The sequence below is a fragment of the Hyperolius riggenbachi genome, chromosome 4, assembly GCF_040937935.1.
Source record: "Hyperolius riggenbachi isolate aHypRig1 chromosome 4, aHypRig1.pri, whole genome shotgun sequence".
Taxonomy (NCBI): Eukaryota; Metazoa; Chordata; class Amphibia; order Anura; family Hyperoliidae; genus Hyperolius; species Hyperolius riggenbachi.
In genome coordinates, this window is record NC_090649.1 from 279,871,270 (window position 1) to 279,889,021 (window position 17,752).

Sequence of the window (17,752 nt, forward strand, 5' to 3'; positions counted from 1 at the left end):
ATCCAAGTGTTTTTAAAGGTTTTTATTAGATTCCTCTTGAGACAGTTTGTGATTGCTGTGTATTTTCTCTACAATAAAGTTTTTGATACATGACCAAGTGAGGCCTGGTTTAAACTCTTTTGATGGTTTTTTTTTTGCAGATCTAGATATCTGAGTTTAAGGCCCATAAACGTCTGACGCATCTGCGCACACAGTGTGGTTCATGTGTGGCGCAGAGAGACAATCAATTGTTTGGTCATGTGAAGACCTATGTTCAATTCAAATTGTTTCAATGTCATTAAGTGGTTAACTTTAATAGAGCCCAATTTGTGTAAGTGTAGCAGAACAGGCATAGTGGTAAGGTAGACCAATACACAGACTTCCCACCGTTCACATTTGTAACCTCCTGCTACAAGGCTTCCCATACTGATACATGCAGCAAACTTGCAACAGTTTGCAAATAAAAACCCAACACTATATTCTGTCTGTGCAAGTAGACTTGCTTGGATTTGTACATCATCAAAAATATGCCTTATACATGTATATTAAAAAACAGTCATCATACAGTTCATGAACATGAACAGAAAAGCATCAACATCAAAGTACTTACCCACAGAGCCTCCAGTAGACAGCTGACAGAACTCAAACAGACCATCAAATACAGGACAGTCCTCACCAACATTGACTAAATTAAACAAAGCATACTTCCAATTAAAAACAACAGCAAAAAACACATCTGAAATAAATCTATACAGTGCTGAAGAAGCCCAGACAATGTTTTTACCCAGCTTCAATAGAATACAGCAACCTAAGGGAACCTAAGCGAGTAAAATTATTTGAAAACAAATACACCATGTAGCTGCAAATGAATACTACATTCTAACCTCACCGCCAGTTCCTCTCAGAAGCTCACCATTTTCTTCTTACAGTGATCGCTCCCAATTCTGACAATATTTTGTCAGAACTGAAATATACCAGTTGCTGTCAGTTATATATCAGCAGCTGTCCGTTACAACTGAATGTACAAGGTAATGTCCATGTTTCCCTATGGATCAAGTGGGTGATGTTACAGTTTAACAGTGTGCTGACCTGGAAGCGGTTTTGGAGTAATGGCCATTTTTAAAATGGAGGACGGAGAATTCCATTGATCACAGTGGACAAATGTGACGCAGGAGAGGAGAAAGAGATTGAGTTCAGTGTTCTTCCCAGAAATATTTTCCAGTCGGGTGGCATGAAAAAGTAGCCTGTGGGGAAGTAAGGTCACGCTGGGTGAGAAAGTAAGGAAACGCTGAACGGAGAGAGAGGGTCACACTGGGTGGGATGGGAGTGGATCACGCTGGGTGGGGAGAGGTCGGCATATTGCTGGGTGCTGGTGGGGGGAGCGAGATAACTCATTCAAGAAACAAAAAAACAAAAAAAAAATCGCATTGCAAACGATCCCAAAATGCTGTATGCAGTGCATTTGATTTTACATACATCACAATTAGTGTGAATGCTTCCTGAGGGAAACTTTGTCATATCACTTCTCTGTTCGCTGGCATTCAGCAAAGCTCTGTAAATTCCCAGAAAAGTATCTTAGTGTGATTGGGACCTTAGTGCCATAGCCCCATCATCACATATATGACCTGACGTTCGCCACTCCCTGCATGCAATGTATTGTGACTCCTGCTACTGGACATACACTAGGAGTGCTGACTTCAAGAGAACCTGTAATGAAAAAACCTCCCCTGGGGGGTACTCACCTCGGGTGGGGGAAGCCTCCGGAGCCTATTGGGGCTTCCTCCTCGGTCCCACGACAGCGGCGATAAAGCTCTCCGAACAGCAGGGACGTAAATATTTACCTTCCCGGCTCCAGCGCAGGCGCAGTATCAGCTCTCCACCTCGTAGATAGGCGGAAATAGCTGATCGCTGTCGGGCAGCTCTACTGCTGTGCAGGCGCAAGTCCCCTGCGCAGTAGAGCGGCCCTGACGGAGATCGGCTATTTTCACCTATCTCCGTGTGGAGAGCCGCAACAGCTCCCCCGCTGGAGCCAGGAAAGGTAAATAAATCAGTGCTTATCAGGCTTGTCGAGGGAGGATTCCCGGGACACTTCGGGGGGAGCCAGCGCTGGACTGCCTGCAGCTACAGGGGTGGGGGAAGCCTCATTGGGACCCTGAGGCTTCCCCCTCTTGAGGTAAGTACTCCCCAGGGGAACTTTTTTGTTACAGGTTCTCTTTAAAGCTGATCACACAGGCAGGCGACAGAGTGGTGAGAACTCCAGAGAAGACTTTGCAAAAACCATGCTAGTTGAAAGCACAGTGATATGAGAGCATACAAGTATTCTGGCTGAACTCAATGGACGTATGGCTTTTTTCCACCTAAATTACTGTAACCGCTGAGATAAGACAGGCTAAATGTGTTATTAAATGCCGAACTGAACTTTTTGCCATTCATATTTGCCCATACTGAAAGCTGGATATCACAGTGATTTAACAATCACTGACACAAAAGATGTCAGTCTGGCATGAAGTGCATGGACTCAGGAGGCAGAGTGAACACTGTACTAAGTTCATATTACAGCCCTGTAAACCACTCATTAGCTCTCATCACACTGAATGACCAGCATCTTGATATGTTAATGAGCCAAACTTATCTAGGTATTCAGGACATTCCTGTGAATGGAAGGACCTGGGAAGGGGCTTTGTACCTGCTGCACAGATAATAAGAAGGAGGAGAGCTTCTGTCCACTGCTGGGAGAGATCAGGTAACTCACCAAAAGGAAAGCAATAGAGCCGTTGTAATGTCTGATTGCGCTGCCTGGAAGCTCCCTTCCACACTGAGTAGCACGCATGCTCAGTGTGAAGTTAATAATGCTGCTGGAGGCAAAATACTAAATATCTCCGATCTCTCACATCATACACTCCTCAAATTTTCAGGGTAGGGAGGGGACCCCCCAAACTACCTCTATACCAAATTGCAACCCCCGAGACCCGCTGGTTCAGGAGATAGATTACAGAATCCTACCTCCTGAACCAGCGGGTTTCGGGGGCTGCAATTTGGCATAGAGGTCGTTCTGGGGGTTCCCTCTCTACCCTGAAAATTTGGGAAGTGTAAGAGGTGTGGGAGCGAAGATATTTAGTATTTTACCACCAGCAGCATCATTTAATAGGAAATGTGGCCGCACAGGCTCCTACTGCGCACGTGGGGCAGCACAAATCAACAGGCAGCGTAATCAGACAACACCGTAAGTTCTATTCTGAGGTCGGCTCCAGCAAAGTTCCCGAGGTCTGACTCATCTGTGCTCGGCGCTTCTCCCGCCCCTCCTCGCTACTGAAAGGAAGGACCTGAGGAGGAGGGCGGAGATGTGCCTCTGCATTCAGCTGAGGAGGAGGGCGGAGATGTGTCTCTGCAGTCAGCTGAGGAGGAGGGCGGAGATGTGTCTCTGCAGTCAGCGCTGCCTGATTCAAAACTATGTGCATAGGAAAGTGTCTCTGCTTTAGACTCCGAGGCTAATCAAATCAGCCGGGTGGGAACAGAGATACAGGTGGGCGCTCCGCCCGGCTAATAGGCTCTGGGTAGAACACTGGAGTAGTAGACTACACAGGAGGTAAGTATGACCTGTGTATGGTTATTTTGCCTTTTTATTTTCAGTTCAGGTTGTTTTAAAGTTGTGATCGGCTGATATCGCGGGAGTATCGCCACCACACCAAAGGCAGCACAAAGTGACAGGGAGAAGTTGTGTGTCCCGGAAGGCCTGTGCGGTTCTCGCGCTGCCTCAACACGAGCACTACCATATGGAAAAGAGAGGGCGGACCAACACTACTAAGTACCGGCTCTACTTCAGTAAGTAGACACCCGTCCAAGCAATGCCTAAGAGTGCGAGGGAGCTGCCGTTCTATGCAGAATGTAGTGTTCCATAACGACCCTCTCATCTCCAGCCCATGTGTGATGCATGTCCCTAGTGCTGTCTACCGGTCTCTCCCACCAACCAGTAAACTGCTTGTCTGTGGCAGACTAGTGACTTTCTGCTTGCGGTGACTAATCTAGCAAAAAAAAAAAAAAAAAAAAAAAAAGATGGATGGAGGCACAGAAGGAGACATGGGCATCAGAAGAAGACAACAGGGGGACAAATGGAGGCAAAAAGAGATGGAGGCACAGTGGGCATGAATAGAGGCACAGAGTTAGTACCAGGGGTCAAAAGGAGGCACAAGAGGCATTAAAGGACAGGAGGGGTTCACTGGAGGTACAGGAGGACAGAGATGACAAGGAAGGGGAGACTGGAGGCCTGGGGGGGGGGGGGGGGAACGGGGGACAAAGAGGAGGCACTATGGAGAGAGGCAGCACAAAGGATGTAGACAAATTCAGGAATAGAACAAGCCTACAGCCCCCATCTTGTTCTTTAACTTGTCAGAATTGTAGTGATTTATTTATGCAGGAAAAGCTGTCATATGTGTATGTTTTAAGTTTTAATGTTCTATGCAAAATTGCATTGTAAACTGTAAAGTTTGGGTACTTCTTTAAAATATTGCTCTAAGACATCTCAGCATATTCCAGGCAGTGAAACTCATAATCATATTATTTTAGTTTAGAAGCTAAAACATTTTTGTTTGTTACAGGCATCTTTCAAATGTCAAGGTTATAGATAAGCATACTGTGAAGACTGGAAAGAAGTTAAATGTCACATTACTGCAGCAATCATATACATATATTTGCTCAGTTATTACATATAAATATTAATAATCAATACAGTCCTAAAGAAATAATTATTGTTAAATCCTATAATTACATATAATATAATTTAATATTTTGAATTACAGTTTAAAGCTGGATTCTGCTAGAAACAGTATTCAGACGCATATTGGCAAGAATATAATGCCATGTTTTGACTATGAAAAATTCTGGAATGTCAATAGAACTTTACAAGGTTTTTTCTATTGTCCCGTATTTAGGACAATTATGCCACCTGGCGGTTTCATAGTCTTATAATTAATATTATTAATACTGATTGTTATTTACATGATGAAATAGTGACATCTGCCAGTTGAAAGGCAAATATATAGAACATGATTTAAAATTATTACATTTTAATGTGCAATTATATCTTATATTATTGTTTTAAGAAGAATTATATAATATTTAAATAAGTATATTAGAAGCCCTGTATATTTCAATAAGCCTTAAATTGCTGAAGACTATTACAGATCTATGTTAGTGTCAACCTGACCAACCTTTTGTCTGGGAAAGGACAGACACATTCCAAACAAATTAGCAGAAGGACACATTATCATAAATGTGTCATAAATGACATAGTTTAAGGTTTGAAAGTCCAAATGTCTGGGGCAAATAAGATGGCTGCCAGCAGACAAGATAGCTGGTGACGTCCATTTTTAATTAATTGCGTCAGAAATGACCTAATCAGAATGTGTAAACATTGCAAACCTACATAGATTCTCACAGTTAAAGAGAACCCGAGGTGGGTTTGAAGAATGTTATCTGCATACAGAGGCTGGATCTGCCTATACAGCCCAGCCTCTGTTGCTATCCCAAACCCCACTAAGGTCCCCCTGCACTCTGCAATCCCTCATAAATCACAGCCGTGCTGTGAGGCTGTGTTTACATCTGTAGTGTCAGTCTCAGCTGCTCCCCCACCTCCTGCATAGCTCCGGTCCCTGCCCCCGTCCCTTCCCTCCAATCAGCAGGGAGGGAAGGGATGCAGGCGGGGACTGGAGTTCTGCAGGAGGCGGGGAGAGCAGCAGACTGGCACTATAGAGATAAACACAGCCAGCTCTGACAAGCTGTTTGTCAGCAGCGTGGCTGTGATTTATGAGGGATTGCAGAGTGCAGGGGGACCTTAGGGGGGTTTGGGATAGCAACAGAGGCTGGGCTGTATAGGCAGATCCAGCCTCTGTATGCAGATAATATTCTTCAAACCCACTTCGGGTTCTCTTTAAGATAATTAAGGTGTTCAAAACAAAAAAATTTTATGGGTATGTTAAATGTCAGATAGCGAGCTATGCACAAAAGTTTCAGCCAATCAGAACCTGAAATTTAGGGAAATTCCAGGTTAGGCAGCCATATTGCATCCAATCACTATAAAAGTAGGAGCTGAAAGCTCATAGTTGCACAAGCCTACCAATCTCCTGAGAAGACACACGAGGCAGAAGCTACCTTCCCTCACGTGGTTCTAGATGCTGAAGAGATGACAAAGAAGGGGTAATATACTTAAGATTCTGGTGATTTACTTTATTCATTTTTCAGCATTAAGTTCTGTTAAGATTTTAGCAAGAAGTTTTTTTTCAGAAGCTATTTTTATACTATTTCTTTAAGAAGATTACTACTAAGTTTTACACAGCTTCTAGATATACAGATGAGACTACTTTTGATCTTATTCTACATAACGCAACGGTTATATTCTTTTTTGAATGTGCTTAGAAGATTGATGATCGCTTGGCTATAAAGCCTTGCTAAGATGGAATAATGTTAGAAGGAAACACGATTTGGAACTTTTCATATTTTGTATATATGCTGTATGATAAGCAAACACAATTTTTTATATAAAATCATATACTGAGTGCTCGGATTCATTTCAAAGTGTACCGTCAATCTATAATTACTGTTATAGATGGTTCAGACCCGGCTATGCCGGATGAATATGATAGCAACGCTTTAAAGGGTGGTCCTTTACTCAGTTAGCAATCATGAAAAAGGCAAGAACCGCTCAGGTTTTTGACAAACTGGTACTACCTATAATACATAAATGTATAAAATCAGCAATAAGGTCTCTGTCTTTTCATAGAAAAATAAAATTACTTTTGATTACCATCGTTTGTAATTTTTTTTTGCACCAGCTTATGAATGTATCTAAATGTTTTCTGCACACTAGAGAATTAAGCAAAATATAAATATACAGCACAATAGAAGCTATGGGTAATGATTAACCAACACTAAGCAAGACAGTGGTAAACACCAAGCTGTACATAATTAATACTGAAAGCATGTCACGTCTGTGTACGTTCTCACAGACTTTTGTTCAGTAATGAAGCTTCATGTTATATTTGTTTTTATCTTTACACTGCACTCACATCTTTGCATTTGTTTGCTGTACTCTGACATGTTGTCTGGTCTTATGGATCGAAGAAACTTGATATATTCATCACTGTGATACTTGGTCATTTCCTCAGCTGTAGATTTGTGAGGGCGCTGAAGGGAAAAGGAAAAAAAGAGGACATTAGAATTTGGACCAGGAAAGTATCTGCATGGAGTTTGTATGTTCCCCCAGTGTTTACACGGGTTTCCTCAAGTGTTTTCACACATCCCCAAAAATAAGCAGATAGGTTATTTGGCTTCCCCCCTAAAATTGGCTTTGATGGCAGGTTACATGCACTACCATAGCAACGTGCAATTTTTCCCAGTAATTATTATTATTTAGTATTTATATAGCGCCGACATATTACGCAGCGCTGTACAGTGTGTGTGTGTGTGTGTGTGTGTGTGTGTGTGTGTGTGTGTATATATTTTTATCTTGTCACTAACTGTCCCTCAAAGGAGCTCACAATCTAATCCCTACCATTGCCATATGTCTATATTATGTAGTGTATGTATTGTAGTCTAGGGCCAATTTTTTTTTAGGGGGGAGCCAATTAACGTATCCGTATGTTTTTGGGATGTGGGAGGAAACCGGAGTGCCCCGAAGGAAACCCACGCAGACACGGAAAGAACATACAAACTCTTTGCAGATAGTGCCCTGGCTGGGATTCGAACCAGAGACCCAGTGCTGCAAGGCGAGAGAGCTAACCACTACGCCACCGTGCTGCCCAAATTTGCATGGTGCTAAAAGTTTAGCAGGCGGTGCTTCCTTTGTGGGCTTGTTCACACTACAAGAGCTTTTGTAAGCGCTTTGTGATTTTAGAAGCTCTTACTAATGTTATCCTATGTGTGTGTTCACACTGGAGCGATGTGATTTTGTAAACATCCCCCATTGCATTAGCAAGAGCTTTTCAAATCACTAGCGTTTAAAAAGCTCTTGTATTGTGAGTCAGCCCTGAATGTTAGTACCAGTAAAATTAGCCATGCACTGCCTGCGCACTGCAAACTTTTAGGCCTTTGGTACATCAGGCCAGTGGTGAGCTTTCAGTGCCACATTTTTTCTGTGACTGCTGTAGTTGCTCTTGAAAGGCCAGAATAAGCGACATAAATCTTTCCCCACTGACATCAGAATTCAGATTTAGGGCCTTCCACATCAATCACATTATCAAACAGTCCTAAGTCAGAACAAAGCCATATTCAAGCAACACTAGTTGACATTTTCACTAGTGCAGTGCAATATAGCACAGTTGCATACTGTAGATTTATGCCCTGCTCTACTGACAGCAACAAATACAAACAGCACTAACTCAGACAACACTACAATGCACTGCAGTATACAGCCCATGCATCTGCATTGAGAAGTGTGAAAGGGCCCTTACTATTTTTTTAGATTAGGATTACCTATTAATATTTTGTATTCTCATTTGCACTTTTAGTACAGCAAACCAGTATGTGAGATGGAAGACATGAAAGTAGAACCAACAAGTTAACACTACACTTCCCAATAATAAATGACTTACATATATTTCCATCTTTCTGTAAAGACCATAGTTCAGGAGTAAATTGTGGGTCATTCGTATCCTGTGCGGCTTCATAGGGTGCCCTTGTCCATAGTAGTAATTGCCAATGTCCCCTTAAAGAAAACAAAAACAAAAAAAAAATGTAATGGAGCATCATTTTTATGTATTTATTTATAAAGTGCTGACACATTACGCAGCACTGTACAGAGTATATGGTCTTGTCACCAACTGTCCCTCAAAGGTGCTCACAATCTAGTCCTGACCTGGCTGGGATTCGAACCGGGGACCCAGCGCTGCAAGGCGAGAGCACTAACCACTACTCCATCGTGCTACCCAATCTTTATCAAGATTGAATTTCAGAACATAACTGAAAATAACAAACAAGACAAAAAGTTGTATGCAAAATGAATTCTTCACTGATGAAAAAGTTCCTTAAATTTACACATTATATAATTCTAAAGCAAGACACCATTTGTTTTACCCTTTTTATGCATGCGTTTCTGACTCATACCATGCTAGCGTGTATGCGATAAAACACGCGTGTCATAGGTGGCAGTGGAATACTTTTCAATTTAAAACACATGCAGCAATAGAACAGCTTGCTTCAGGTTTGTGTGTGGGAAAACATAAAAATTAATTATTGTTAATGGAGCCTAAGGGGAAATTGCTACTGAGAAAAATGTGTGAAAGACTTGCAGCCCCACTTCCCAGTGACCATATATGACAAATAAGACTATGGAAGGTTTTCTCCTTGGTGTTGAACTTGTGCTCCTATGGAAACACAAATTAAGCAATCATTTTTTTAAGGGAGGAAAAAAAAATAAAGTGAGAGATCTGCTTTAAGCTGGCTGTCCCCATGGAATTGGTCAGATGGCACATGAACCTTATCCTAATACTTAAACCAGATTGATTTTTTTAAACATTAGGATGGTGCCCAGTGTGAATCAGGTAATTTGGGAGCAGGTGCACAGGAAACGTCAGGTACCACAGACTACAATGCAATGCCATAGTTTCTGTACAGCCATCAATCATCAGTTAGGGCTGGAACACACTAGAGCGATTTTTTGAGTGTTTAGGGAGCGTGAGAAATCTCTAGCGATTTCCCTAAACGCTCTGCCAATGTAAATGGATGGTGCAAATTTCACAGAAGCAATTGCGATTAGCAAAATCGCAAACGCAGGACATGCAGAATTTTGTTAGCGTTTGCGCTTCAATGTAAAGTATATAATCGCTGGAGTAATCGCTGATCAAAACTTGCACTGAGCGATTTTGCTAGCGTTTTGAAGTTACTGTACACTGTAACAAAATTAATAGAAAGGACCAATCAGACTTTAAAACTCTAATCGCTACACAACTGCTGGCAAATTGATACACTTTTTAAAATCGCTCCCTAAGACGCTCAAGGAATCGCTTACAAACTGCTCATAAGAAACGCTAGCGATTGCGTTTTGCACTGGGTTCCAGGCCTCACTGTTTCTTCTGTGTGGAGCAGGTGCTTGGTTATTGTATAGTTGAGTAGGCCTATTGTTTCCACACAGCATCGAGTGGTGCTGCCTGCCAGATATCAGTGAGGAACACAGAAGGTATCTGCAAAGGTTGGAGGCTAGGGCTAAGCAGAGTTCTAGTAGGGTTAAGCTGGCCATACACTGGCCCGATTTGCCGCCGTTTCGACAGCAGATTCGATCACTGGGATCGAATCTGCTGCCAATCGTTCGCGCTACACGCCGAATTTCGATCCATTTCGTCCGATCCCGATCGCTCCGTGCGGAAAATTACCGTTGATCGCCCGCGGGTAGGGAGCGCGTCGCTAGCGGCGTTCGATTGCCTGACGACCGACGCAATAGAGCCGCATACATTACCTGCTCCGCCGGCGCGACTACCCCAGGTCACCGCTGCTCCGTGTCCGCGCTGGTCTCCGGCATGCTTCAGTTCCTTGTGCCCGGCAGGAAGTTTAAACAGTAGAGGGCGCTCTACTGTTTAAACTTCCTTCCGGGCAGGAAGAAGCAAAGCATGCCGGACCTGGAGACCAGAGCTGAGACAGAGCAGTGGTGACCGGGAGGACTCGCGCCGGCGGAGCAGGTAATGTATGCGGGGGGGTGGGGGGAGCGGCGGCGGCAGCAGCACCACCACCACCACCACTACAACAGATTGTGAACGGTTTCAGGCTGAAATCGGTTCACAATCTGTTTGCAGTAAAGGTAGCCATACAATCCCTCTCTGATCAGATTCGATCAGAGAGGGATCTATCTGTTGGTCGAATCTGATGGCAAATCGACCAGTGTATGGCTACCTTTAGTGTTATGGGACTATAGGGAAGCTGATGCCCAAATGAACAGACAGCTGCTCAACATGTACTTGCCCAGGAACCCTCCTAAGCATTGAGGGCGCTGAAGAGCTCTGTGTACATTAGCATAAGTCTTTGTTTGGTGAACTAGAATTCCCAGCCCAAAAAGATCTCCCACAAGAATGCCCAGCCGCCATCCCCTTTCACATGGAGGTGCAGCAGGCATTCACAGTGAACGGTTGTTATTTTTTAAATTGAAGACCTGTTTAGTACTTTCATCTCTGGAACATTACTTATTGAGAACTGCTGTCTGGCATTGAAATAGTTTACAGTGAAGTTGTTCCCAGTCCTTTATTTATATAGCTGCACCCTTCTGTGTTAAATTAGTGTGAATCGGAACTGAGGATGTATCCTATATAATAAAACCCCTGTGTCTCTGCGTCCTGTCCCTGTGTGTGTCCCCGTGCTTCCAGACCTGACAGTTTGCTGTCTGTGAACCTCATTGCATTGTGGTAAATAACAGCTTTTTCCAACTGCCAAGCAAGCAACATCTCCCTGTGTGCATATACTTTGGACAGCGATGGGGGATGGGCAATCGGCACGTGTCTGTGCACGTATTGTGGAGAGGGACTAGCATCCGTGGCCTAGCGCCCGTTTTTTAACGGGCGGGCCTTTTTACTAGTATACATCATATTCTGTTTTCGTTACTGTGGCTTCCAAAAGGGAAGCAAAGGAGCAAAGTTTTCTTTCAGCTGCATTGCCCAACCATTGGCCAGCCAATGCTAACAAACCGTTATGTAATGTTTACAGTGATGCACAATAATCACTTGCCGTCCGCCCACTACCTATGGGCGTCGGCAAAGTGGCATGCCCAGGACCACGCAACGCTGATGTACGTCGGGTCCTGGGACTGTACTGGCCGGGCATCCGCCAGCAATAGCCTCCGCCCACCCGTGGCGTCAACCTGCCGGCCGATTGTAAGCGCCGGCGGGTTGTTAACTCTGCGGTCGCCGCTACAAAGTGTATAATAGCCTGTATAAATATATACATTACAAAGTGTGTCTCCTGCCCTGGTGGTCCCAGTGATCGAGGGACCACCAGGGCAGGCTGCAGCCCTCCCTGTCTGCACCCAAGCACACTGATCTGCCCCCCCTGATCGCCCACAGCACCCCCCTGCCCACCCCCAGACCCGTTTGCACCCAATCCCCCCCCCTAATCACCCATCAATCACTCCCTGTCGATCTGTCAACGCTATTTTTTAGATTAGGTCCTAAACTGCCCCCTGGGGGCGCCTGATCACCCCCCACACCCTCAGATCCTCCCCAGACCCCCCCCCCCCCCCCCGTGTACTGTATACATCTGTTCTCCCCTGTAATCACAAATCAATCACCCCCTGTCACTGCCACCCATCAGCTCAGACCCTAACTTGCCCCTTGTGGGCACCTGATCACCCGCCTACACCCTCAGATTGCCCGCAGACCCGCCCTTAGATCACCTCCAAAAGTGCATTTTTTACATCTGCTCTCCCCTCTAATCACCCAGTGATCACCCTGTCACTGTTACCCATCAGATCAGACCCTAATCTACCCCTTGCGCGCACCCAATCACCCGCCACACCCTCAAATAGCCCCCCAGACCCACTATGATCAACTCGCCAGTGCATTGCTTGCATATATTCTCCTCTGTAATCACCTACTGATCACCTATCAATCACCCCCTGTCACTGCTACCCATCAGAGCAGACCCCAATCTGCCCCTTGCGGGCACCCAATCACCCGCCCACTCCCTCAGATAGCCCCCAGACACCCTCTGATCACCTCCCCAGCATTATTTACATCGGTTCTCCCCTCTAATCACCCACCTGTCACTGCTACCCATCATATCCATCAGATCAGACCCTCATCTGCCCCTTGCGGGCACCCAATGACCGGCCCACACCCTCAGATCGCCCTCAGATACCCCCGATCACCTCCCCAGTGCATTGCTTGCATCTATTCCCCCCTCTATTCACACCTCGAGATACCCATCAATCACCTCCTGTCACCCCCTAGCACACCTACCCATCAAATCAGGCCCTAATTTTCCCCGTGAGGGCTCCTGATCACTCGGCCAAACCCTCAGATCACCTTCCGATCACTTCCCCAGTGCATTGATTGCATCTATTCTCCCCTCTAATCACCCACTGAGACACCCATCAATCAACCCCTGTCATCACCTGTCACCCCCTAGCACTCCTATCCATCAGATCAGGCCCTAATCTGCCCCCCCCCTGCGGGCTTCTGATCACCCGGCCAAACCCTCACCCGCCCCACTGCAGTGACAGAATTTTTTTTTTCTGATCACTGCTGGTACGACTTAATTGTGGCTGAGACCAACCGTTATGCCACACAATACGCAACCACCAATCCAAGAAGCTACTATGCCCAGCCTTTTCCGAACGTAACATTTTTTGGGGCCTTCTCCTTAACATGGGTCTAGTCAAAAACCCTGTTAGAACTTACCGGTAGCGGTATTTCAACAAATCCTCCAGGATGACTAATACATGAGAGGAAGCCTGCTCCACCCCAAAGGAAACACCCCATCAATCATTCAATTAGATAGACCATATAGGTCCTCCACTGCCATAGTCCCTCAGTCTTAGGCCTGGTGCACACCAAAACATGCTAGCAGATCCGCAAAATGCTAGCAGATTTTGAAACGCTTTTTCTTATTTTTCTGTAGCGTTTCAGCTAGCGTTTTGCGTAGCGATTTTGGTGTAGTAGATTTCAGATATTGTTACAGTAAAGCGGTTACTGAACAGCTTCTGTAACAAAAACGCCGGCAAAACCGCTCTGAACAGACGTTTTTCAGAGCGGTTTGCATTTTTCCTATACTTAACATTGAGGCAGAATCGCATCCGAAATCCAAAAAATGCCTCACCCCGGCATTTTTCGTTTCTGCAAAACGCCTCCCGCTCTGGTGTGCACCACCCCATTGAGATACATTGACCAAGCGGATCCGCAGCCGCAAGCGGCTGCAGAAACGCTGAAAAGGCCGCTCGGTGTGCACCAGCCCTTAGTGTGTTTCCTACACCTGAAGGACACCTTATGAGGCAGAGTAGTACCTGTCTCCTACGTTCTTTTCTTTTTCAGGCCTCCTTCCCCCTCCAGCGGACGGAACTGCGTGTTGAGCTCTTCTCGCTCTATGTTGGTAGCAGAGAGAGCTCATGCGTCCAGGGGCGGCGGCGCAGACGGAGCGTCTTGTGCTGGCTGTGTCCGCGGGCAGACTGGTTGTCCATAGGCGAACGCGCGAGATCTTAACAGTTCGCTGGGGGAGGAGGCAGCGGGATGACGCACTGCTGCTTCCGCATAAGGCGGAAGTTATTTGGCGTTTCTTCGCCATTACATGCCGGACAGTGCTTGGCAGAGGAAGGCATGGAGCAGTCAGACGCCTTACCCTCTGAGCCCAGCGGACCCCCGACGGCTACCTCACAAGCGGCAGGACAGATGAGAGGTGGACAGACTAAGGCTTTTTGGGAAAGCATTGCCTAAAGTCTGTCCACAGAGAAAACTGCCTTGTTTTCTGTTGGTCCGCACACTCAAATGAACCAATCTCCTGGTTTATTTAAACAACGTGACAACAGTCCACTCCATAAACCGACGATTCGTTTCGGGGCCCCGTGGGGTCCCCTTTGTCAAGGTAACACAATACAGAATGGTAACAGTGTGTGAATAAACAAGGCAGCCTGATAAGCAATCCACCCATTACCACACCCCTCCCCCTCCAGTTCAAACATACCCCAATTTGCATATATAAACACAATCAACAATAAGGGCAAGCGAACATCCTATAGTTCCCCACTGTATATACTTCATGTCATGACCTCATGGTAGATGAACTACATCATACCTGCATGAGGTCACCAAAGTTGTCCTGTCCAGACTGCTGGAAGTTCCCCAACGTCTCCGTAACAGGCACTGGGCGGAATCCCGCCTCTCCCGTGATGCACCGAGCGGAAGGTTGTAACAGACGGCAGCGGGAGTCACTCATCCACCGCTACGTACCAAGTCCCCTATGCTCGCCGTTCCTGGTGCGCTGTGATTGGCGCACTCATCCGTGCCATGATCTGTGATAGGTTGGTCAGCATAGCTGTCCGACCCACCCAGGTCACATGGCGGTAACCTGGCAACCAATTTGCCGCTGTACCCACGCTGTACTATGCTGGGAGGAAACATACCTCCCCCACAACGTCACTGGACCCGCCACGCCCCCTAAATAGGACGCGCAGCAGATGCATACGATTCTGCATACGCCGCAGGATTGCTAAGCAACCCCTCACAACATATGCAAGTCCATGCATATCCAGCCTGTCACAATGGAGACCCAGGGAACCAGCTAATCTGAGCACACAACCGTGCTTGCAAAAATGTCCAAAAGGCCATACACATTTTACTGGCATAAAAACTAAAATTGCATATATCCACCTAGGCCACATGAAACTAAAGAAGGAGAACTGGGAAAACGCTTAAGCCATGGTGGGGATGGGGTTAAAGGAAGGCTAGCTACTTACAGACCACCATTGTGACAAGACCCTAGAGAGGTAACACCGTGAGGAACATCAGACAAAGACCCCATATATACCCAAGGGGAAAAATAGGACCTGAAAAATAGAAAAAGGAAAATATTCAGTAAGAAAATATACAAATATACATAATGTACACATTTACATAAGTAAAATAACTTCTTCAGTATTCATAACAAAACTAATCACCTCACTGGTAGGAAGCAGGCTAGTCCATTGTAACTATTCAACCCTGCAGGGGCAACCGTATTAAGTGTGTAAATCCAAAAAGCCTCCCTCTGCAGCAACAAACGTTTGCGATCACCTCCCCGTCTGGGTGCCTGAACCCACTCAATTACCATGCCCCTTAAAGAATGTACCTGATGTTTCTGTTCTACAAAGTGTAGAGCAACAGGTTTGGTGGCATCTGGGGTTTCTCCTTTTTCAACTGACCGGTACATGACCCGTATGTCACTCCGATGTCGCTGAAACCGTTTTTTGAATGGGCCCGTGGTCTTACCCACATAGGCCATCCCACATGGGCATTTCAAAATGTAGACCACATGATCCGTATCACAATTCACATAGTCCTTGATCATATATTTTCTCCCACTGTGTGGGTGAAAAAAGACATTGCCCGTGATCAATGAGTTGCAGATGTTGCATTTGCAACACCTGTAACATCCCGTACGTTCTGAAAATTTAAACGGTTTTTGCATATATTTCTGCCACGGATCAGCCTGAACCAGCGTGTTCCGGATGTTTCTGCAGTTTTTATATGCAAAAAGTGGTCTCTCTCTCACCACTGGGGCCAGTTTGTTGTCGGCCTGCAGGATGACATTGTTTTTGTTAAGCAAACCCTTGATTTGCTTGGCCATCGGTCCAAACGTTTGTACAAAGGGTATGCTCTCACCCATTCGATTAACTCTCGTTTCCTCATTCAATCTTTCCCTGGCCTTAATCAGTGCCTGGGAAAGAATGGATTCGGAGTAACCCCGCTCAAGAAACCTGTTCCTCATGGAAACAATATGATTATTCCTCTCCTCGTCCGTGTTGCAAATTCTCAGGACTCTAAGGAACTGAGAAATTGGCAAGGATTCGACAAGATGGGGAGGATGATAACTTTCCGCTCGCAACAGGCTGTTGCGATCCGTGGGCTTTTGGTAGAGAGTAGTGTTAAACATCCCCACCCCCTTGCTGACCTTAACATCCAGAAAGGTGATGCTTTCCTCAGAGATCTCAGGGTTAAACACGATACCCTCCGTCATTGTGTTAAGAAACACTATAAACTCCTGCAACGTGTTCATGTCACCACCCCAGATCAGAAAGACATCGTCTATGAACCTAAGCCATAACCTGGCCTCTCTTTTGAACAGGGCATTGGGGTAGATAAAACTCTCCTCCAAATACCCCATAAAGAGGTTTGCAAAGGAGGGGGCTGCCGAACTGCCCATTGCCGTGCCCTTGATTTGTTCATACCAAGTATTCTCAAACCGAAAGAAATTATTGGTTAAAACAGTCGATAGACAATCACTAATGAACTTTACAGGCACCACATCATCCTGTTCCTGTGAAAGAAAGTGATTAACAGCCATTAACCCAATATCAATAGGTATACTTGTGTACAATGCTGAGATGTCCATAGAACACAGCACCAATGAGTCAATGTCCCCTTGGAAACCTCTTAGTTTATTCAAAAAATCATCTGTATCACGCAGATATGCTGGCAATCGTTTCACAAGGGGCTGCAAATAAAAGTCTACATACCTAGCCAGGGGTTGTGTGGCTGATTCAGACCCTGATATGATGGGTCTGTACTTCAAAGGAGCCACACCTTTATGTAATTTGGGAAGCCCATAAATGACAGGGGTTTGTGGATATTCACATAACAAGTACCCCCTGGTCTCCGATGTAATCCACCCCTTCTGGTAACCAGTCTCAACCAGAAGCTGGATTTTCTCCAAAACGGAATTTGTGGGATTCATGGTGATTCTTTTGTAACTGTCAACATCATTCAACATATTCAGCATGGCTCCTTTATACTCACTGTAATCCAGTACCACAATGGCCCCACCCTTATCCGCTGGCTTGATAATTATAGAATGCTCGTCCTTGAGGGTTTCAAGGGCCTTCCTTTCACTGGTCGTAAGGTTATGTTTGGGCCGAACAGTGTCAATCGACTGTATAACCTCATATTTGGTTGTTTGTATAAAAGTTTCAATAGATGAAAACTGGCCTGGAGGGATAAAGTTGCTCTTCAATTTGAATGGAGTAATAGATACTGGTTTGTCAATTTTGGGATTTTTAGAAAAATGTTGTTTTAATTTCATGCTACGTTCATACCTGAACATGTTGACTTCAAAA

The 17,752-nt window shown here is 45.3% G+C and overlaps 1 protein-coding gene across 6 annotated transcripts in view; it reads right to left on the reverse strand.

Moving 5' to 3' along the window:
* Positions 1 to 17,752, reverse strand: part of HDAC2 (histone deacetylase 2) — a 103,209-nt gene that overhangs the window by 60,615 nt on the left and 24,842 nt on the right. For all 6 annotated transcript variants that reach the window (XR_011019343.1, XR_011019342.1, XM_068231323.1 and 3 more), the window contains exons 2-4: positions 8,565 to 8,677; positions 7,041 to 7,158; positions 590 to 664 (exon numbers count right to left, since the gene is read on the reverse strand). Coding sequence is in view for 4 of the 6 variants with exons in the window: in XM_068231323.1 (XP_068087424.1) it covers positions 590 to 664; positions 7,041 to 7,158; positions 8,565 to 8,677 (306 nt within the window). In the remaining 2 variants the exon portion in view is untranslated. The remainder of the gene's footprint in view (positions 1 to 589; positions 665 to 7,040; positions 7,159 to 8,564; positions 8,678 to 17,752) is intronic.